This window comes from Limanda limanda, chromosome 23 (assembly GCF_963576545.1).
Source record: "Limanda limanda chromosome 23, fLimLim1.1, whole genome shotgun sequence".
Taxonomy (NCBI): Eukaryota; Metazoa; Chordata; class Actinopteri; order Pleuronectiformes; family Pleuronectidae; genus Limanda; species Limanda limanda.
In genome coordinates, this window is record NC_083658.1 from 2946369 (window position 1) to 2953769 (window position 7401).

A 7401-nucleotide genomic window follows, 5' to 3' on the forward strand; every position below is an offset into this window, starting at 1 on the left:
AGTTTTAAGTTACATTTTAGAATAATGGAATTAATGGTAGTGGAGGATTAACACTGTAGGAGCATGGGGCAATGTGTGAGGATTAGTATAAATCCTGGTCAACATCAACATACAGAGGGTCATATTCTCCGTGTAAATGACTCTGGTCATTAGTAAATTAAGCGACATGGTAGCAGACACAGTGTGTGTGTGTGTGTGTGTGTGTTTAAGGTTTCAAGTGAAGCAATTACATTCCAATTATGATAATAGCTTCTTAATTTCATAGAAAACACAACCCCACTTCTCAGCAAGGGAACCTTTGGCTGTTTTTCTGTTATTTCTCCGCTCGCTGCTCCTCTCATCTCCATATGCGACCCCCAAACACTACACGCCCTGTCCCCCTCCCCCCAGCCCCGTCACCCCTAATACACATCCTGACAAACACACACCTCAGGTTAATCAGTTCACACACACATACCACTCTACTCCCAGCGCACCCCACCCAGCACCTCTGGCTAATCACTTCAAAGGAAGATGCTATCAGTCCGGAGAAAGACCCACTGGAGCAAATCCCGGCCGAGATCCGGACTGCTTCCATCTGACAAACTGCACACACTCTTTAAATAACCCAACAGGTTCCCTCCTCCCACATGTAGAGACACATTGGACTTAAAGACGTGGGCATCGTCCTCTAATCAGCGTTTGGCCAACAGTGGAATGGGACTTAAAGTATCTGAGGCTCCGAGAAGCTGCCGTCACCAAATTGTCCATTTGGCCGCAAAGATTATTAGGAATTTTGTAAGAGGCCTATTGCTGCTTATCCTTTCTGGAGCTGTTTGCATGTTGAGCTTTTGATCAATCAGGGAGAAAGATGAAGGCATAAAAGAGAGCAGGCGATGGGAGTGAAGAAAAGGACAAACACAGATGAGAGGGAGGGATCCCCTGGCATTCTCACACTCCCTCCATCCCACATGCTGCACACCAGGAACAACAAAGCCCGGCTTCTTTGATCAATAAGTTCACTGGATCTGGAACTGGTAAATAAGGCGTCTTTCCCATTGTTTAACCTATACAATGGGATTAACTAACCTCCTCCAGCTCAGCCTTTATTCTGCAGGTCTGTAATCATTATTTACAGGGAACCTTTCTTTACAGAACAATAAAGTGTGGTGGTTAAGAAGCTTCAATTCCAATTCCACTAATTTAAGTTTACTTTACTAAAGACTTGAATATCACAGACATTTTAGAACCTTTAAATCAGGATGATTCCACTTCTGCTGCTTTAACTGTGACAGTTTCTGTGACAACAAAACAAATATAGGAAGATAAATGAAAAAGGCACGTGGGAAGTTTTCCAATCTGCGAGTAACTTCTGCAGAACATGTCCCTTCCTCTCAGAGTCATGACTGAATCACACCGAACCACAATCTATGTAGTTCTTGGACTTACACTTTCTGAAGAAGTTCCATTCATTCACTTAAAAAAAGAAGAGTTCCAGTCACAGATGTGTGTAAGTACATGGATTCTGCTAATTGCTAATTTTCCTAAAAAAGCTGGACTCAGGGTGTAGCCCACGGCTGACCGACACCACAGCAACATTATACTTCCTGTTTACATTTCCCTAAACCCACTAATTGTGGGAGCTATAATTAGAAAACTGAGCCCGGTTGTGCCCTAAATCCAAGTCAAACAAAAAAAAAAGAACAATAGGAGTTTAAAAGCATTTTTAAGGGGCATTTGTCTCAATTTTGCCTTAGGCCCCAAGGAACATTTTCAAACTTTAGTTGGTGAAATCCCCACCAAGGTGAAATTCCGTTGTCGGAACCTTTTTATTGAAATCCGAGTTATTGATTGACAAACAAGGAGGGAAGTAATGTCCAACAGAGCGTGACAACACGAAGGGTCACGGCATGTTTGTGTCTACCTGTGTGTGAGTTGCAGTGTGGGGGGGGGGGGGGTAACGAGTTGGGAAGGGAGGGGACACTTTGATGACCCTGAGAGATGACCTCTAACCCCTTCAAAAGGTTAAGAGGCAGATTAGGAGGGGAAGGGGGATTACAAATAGACCCCCCACCCAAGGCTGATTACAAGTGATGCACAACCTCCAGGAATTTGGGGCTGCGTGTTTCAATAGACAACACGATAGCAGAATATCTCGAGGTGTTAGCGGGACTTCTATTGGTGAATGAAAAACACCTAAAGACAACGAGGCCTCATCCCTCAGCGCTCTTACCTTGTTGGAAGGACCATTGGTTCGGGTTTGCTCCTCATACGGCGCCACGTTCTCCCAAGTTGCCACCACAGCGTGCGTGGGAGTGAACTTTGCGTCTGGAAACCCTCGGTGTACTTCCTGGGTGAGCAGATGAACGAATGAATGAATGAACGATGGCGGGAAGGAAGGAGAAAAAGAAAAAAGGAAACATGGAGTGAACAATGGATGGGGAACTGAAAGAAAGGAAGAATCCAAATCTGGAGTTAAGCACTGCACAAGAATGGTCTCAGAACTGATTTCTGTCTTTCCTGCGGGTGGACAGACCTGGGACACTTTGTTGAGCACGCTGGGCGTCTCTGTCACCCGGTAGTAGATCTGTCCTCGTCCTCCGCTGGTGTCGATGTCGGCCAGGAACGGAGCCACCACAGGGAAATCTGTGGGGAAGCCGTCGTCAACGTATTGCTTTTCCATCGGCAAGTCCTGGGCGGATATGATTCCATTGGTGGCCACCTGGAAGCACAGAGAGTCACAATCCTTCAGAACCACCATCAGGAAACCCTCATGAACTTGTATCGCCTAATAAAGTCATTTCTTCATCCTACTTTTTTGCTAATCCACAATTTATTAATACAATAGCACCCAAAGAGTAAAGACAACAATCAGCTTAAATAATGCAACAACATCTAAAGTGTAAAGTATCCTTTAATTCTACTTATGCGATAATGATTTTTACAATTCTTTCTTTACTATCAGCCTGTTTGCAGATATTGGAGCATATCACTTCCTCTGAATGAAACATGCAGGGAATGTAAATATGTAAATACACTGTAGAGGGGGGAGTTTAGATGTGAGTGAAATACAATGCACAGAGACAGAGAAATAGTAGAATCATCTGCATCAGCTCATATTGAACCAAGAGTCACTGCTGTGATTTAACAGACTCATAAAAGCTCTGCTCAGCTGCACACATCACCTGCAGAATAACGACGTTAGAAACTAGTTGCACAGCCGGAGAATAAAGTTCCAAGCATTCAAGGGAGAGTGAATGGACGTGTACTTACATAGAGCTGAGTGAAGAGGGAGTTGTAGAAGTATAAGGGTTTGGGCAGGGTCAGAACTCTGGAGGTTTCATCGTCGCCCTCGGTCAGAATAGAGTCCCCACTTAAAAGGCCATAAGGGAACATGTCAGCCCTCTGGATGGCTGAAACCACACTGCAGCTCCAGCACAGCAGACACACGGCCAACGTTGCCCCTCTCTCCATGACTGTAGAGCTCTGCACTGTGAGGGATCACAAGGAGAGAGGCTCAGATGGACACTGAGAGAGAGAGAGGGAGCAGAAAGAAGAAGGAGAACTCAGTGCTCCTCTGCACAAGCCCCTGAGGAGGGAGGGAGGGAGGAGTCTGGACTCGCTCTGATTGGCCGGAGGAGGGTTGAGTGACAGCGGGCCCACTGCTGGATGCAACATCTGGCTCGTATTAAAGAAAAGACAAATAGAGCATTTTTAATCCGGATGTAACTCTATCTGTTTCACAACAATGTATAAGACACTTTGTGAAACCTCTGCCTCACACACACACACACACACACATGTTTGTTCAGCTGTACGTGTCAGGACTTTTTACATTGACTTCCATTCATTGTGAGGAGCCTTACCAAACCTTTATCCCTAACTTTAACCATGACCACTTCATAACTGACCCCCTGTAACCCAACCACAATCCACATGTTCCCACTAACCTTAACCAGGAGCTCAGACATTAGGTGAAACCTCATTAGGACCATGAGCTTTGGTCCCCATGAGGTCTACTGGTCCTGACAAGGTTAGTGTTCCATACTGGGAAAAGCCATAAAGAGGAGGGAGAGACTTATAGATAGGTTATTGATTAGTGTAAATACAATTACAGCAGCTTTTCATTACATTTTACATGATTCACTTATTGAAAGTTAGTGAACCTTTAAAAAACAGTTGTAGTGTGCCACCTGCTGTCTGAACGTGTGTACTGCAGGATGCACAAACTATTTAAAAAATGTAATCTACAACTGAAATTATTAAAATGGCATCGATATTCGGTAGTATATTATAATATTATTGATTAAACATTATCAAGTTAAATAAAAAGTAGCTTCCAAAGTCCTAGATGATAAATTTTACTCTGTTTATAATGTTTAGTTTTTCCTTAATTTAAGGAAATTGTGCGTTTCCCTTGTATGATTACAATCTGAACAACACACAACACCCAGAAAATCTAGTTTATTATCGTGGCTATAGCATGGAAACGATTTAAAAAGTTCTCCTACTGGTTGTGTCCTCCTGTCCTTCATCAGGGCGACTGACCACAAGCGAAGGATGAGCAGGACGTCGGCCTGGGAGAAAACAGGAAGTGACATCGTGGCCTCGTGATCTTAACAGACAGAGCAGATGACTGAAATGAGGAGAAAATCCAGAAAGTGCTTTGTTAAAATACTTGTACTAATACAAATGTTCACATATTAACTGACTAGAGCTCAGTGGTCAAAGGTCAAAGGTCATGGAGACCTCATGAGACTGGAAATACAAATGTCTGTGGACTTGCACTGGTTGTTGGAGGCAAACAGCTGCAGGGCGTTGATTCCAGTTTCTATTTTATGACAGTGGGCCGTGATTCAAACCAGACAGAGATGTTCAGCTCAGGGTGGAGTTCTTCACTGGCCACGTCAGTCACCCCCCCCCCCCTCCCCCCCCACACACAGGCAGGTGGCTACAGCTTGAGTCAAACAGAGTTCATATAAGACATATCTCATAATCTGTTTCAGTTTACTTGCATATATTACTTTGCTTGTTCTCCATCTCCAGAAATAAAGATTTAACATGAAAATAGAGACTGAACACAAAAGACAAAGGTGACGCATAAGAATACAGAATAGCTTACTAATGGAATAAAACATTATAAACACTAAATTAAAAAAATATTGCAATAAAAGAACATGTATGTACATAAACATAAACCAAAATATTCATGTTCATCCTTAATTCAACCTCTGTATATATTTGTGCTTACACTGAGTGGCCACAGGGTGGCAGCAAAGGCCCAGTGCATGGCAGCAAGGTATATTATGTATAGAAAACTCTATTTAGTTAAGTGTGTTAACGCTAAAATCTATATTTTACTACTTATAAATATGAGTAATGTGTCACATGATAAAGTCCAATAACTGAATTCTCTAATATAACACCAGCACATTAATGTCTGGATTATCTTGCTCTTTGCAGCCTGCGGCATATCATCATTTTGTGTCACTCCCACTCTTTAACTAATTTGCTGCCATTCTTGTGAACCTGATGCTTTGCTGACATTGTTTTTTTGCAACAGAGAGAGAGACACTAACAATAAATCCAGCCCATGTCAGCACTCTGACTGACAGCAGGCCTCAACAAAGGCTGTTTACCAACTACTGTAGGATCAGGGAGTCAAAAATCAAGTGGCAGAGATTTATGCATTTGGATAAAAACAATGATGACAGGGAGGACGGACACTAAATCATGAGAGAAAAGAGGAAAGGAAAAGGAAGAGAAACTAAGGGAACGGACGGGAAAAGAGAAAATCTAAGGAAGGATAGAAACGAGAGAGGAAGGCAAGAGAAACAGGCGTTTTTTTGTCTGTGAGGACAAACAACAAGGTCAAACAGGCATCGAGAGAAATATAGAGCAAGGGTAAAAGGAGAGAGACGAGTGGGGAGGAAGAAAAGCAACAGGAGGAGAGAGGAGCACTGAAGCAGGGGTTAAAAATACCCTTCAGAACGAGTCCGGTTGTAGAATGTGACCCTGTTCTGTAAGCACCGCTGTGTGTCTGCACCAGTAATGTGAGTAACATGAAAACGTGCACGGTCGTGGTGGAGCAGAAAGAGAGAAGGGCGGAGTGGGACAGGAAGAAGCGATGGCATCATAATAATATGTCATAATTAAGAAGTTGTTAATGGAATAAAAGCCCTTGAGTGTAAGTGTCGGTCTCATTTCCAGCTTTCAGCGTACATCCAGATCATTTATTCAATTAGATTAATTTATATTATTGTTATCGTGTGCTTAGCCTAAAACATCCTGACAAGACATCTTCCATTAAAAGAAAAAGAAGAGAGAAGTTACAAAACTAAACACAAACCACTCAGGTTTTCTCCAAGAAAAGTAGTTTAACAGAACATAAATTAAAAAAAAATACGTCATCATCAGTGCAAAAGAACATTTATGGATTCTGACATCATTTAATGTAATACGTGAGTCATTCTCGACCTATTAAATCACAACCTGTCGTCCTCAGGGATGATTCTAAATCATCTTCAAGGGAAGGATTTGACTCATACATTTACTGTAATATAAGAGCCATGAGTGTGCTTGATTTGAATACATGTCATAATTTTGATGTCTTTTTAGCCATTTTTAACCATTATAATAAAATAATCTACAAATACATGAGTAGATGTTGCAGTATGATCTTCTGGAGGGATTGATTAAATGATAAGAAACGCACAGAATCACTTATTTTTCCCAACCGTTGTTATTTTTAGTAACTGAACTGATTAGAAATAAGTTAAATTTAAATGTACATGAAAGCATATAAATATAATAAAATAGTCAAAGGCAGGATGTGCAGGATGGGGATTGAAATACAGTTTCTCTCTAATCTCTCTGTGTAAACATATACATTTGGAAACATGTAAGTATGCAACATATGAAGTATCTTTTATCTTTTATATATTTTTATTAAGAAATGTTTATCTCAAAACAAATGTTACTTTTATAAATATTGGAAAAAAAGTGAGTAAATAAGAGGTAAACAGTGAGTAAATATATACTGGTTTCCCATTTTTTATTGCTCTCCTATGCATGTTGTATTTATTGCGTTTTTATGTTTCTATGTTCATTGTTTGCACCATTAACCAGAGCAAATTCCTTGTATGTGTGTACTTGGCAATAAAAATACTTCTGATTCTGATTCTGATTCTGAACACAAGTACACAACACAGTGCACAGTCCAAAGACTCTAGACCGGATGTGAGTGGTGAGACGTGCAGCAACATACTAATGAGGATAAAGTGGTGATTAAAGAAAACTGTTTGTGGTGATTTACACCGGCTGCAGCCATGTGAGGGCTGGGTGTACCTGTGACGTCACTGCCTCGGTCCCTGTACCCCGGGTGCCGTCATGGCTCGTCCCAGTGCCGCGCGCCTCTCCTTT

At 41.8% G+C, this 7401-nt stretch overlaps 1 protein-coding gene across 1 annotated transcript in view; it reads right to left on the reverse strand.

The window, feature by feature from the left end:
- Positions 1-3453, reverse strand: part of nid2a (nidogen 2a (osteonidogen)) — a 29710-nt gene extending 26257 nt beyond the window's left edge. Inside the window, exons 1-3 of the mRNA XM_061067158.1 lie at positions 3253-3453; positions 2516-2701; positions 2213-2329 (exon numbers count right to left, since the gene is read on the reverse strand). Coding sequence (XP_060923141.1) covers positions 2213-2329; positions 2516-2701; positions 3253-3453 — 504 coding nt within the window. The remainder of the gene's footprint in view (positions 1-2212; positions 2330-2515; positions 2702-3252) is intronic.
- Between the last annotated feature and the right edge of the window lie 3948 nt (positions 3454-7401).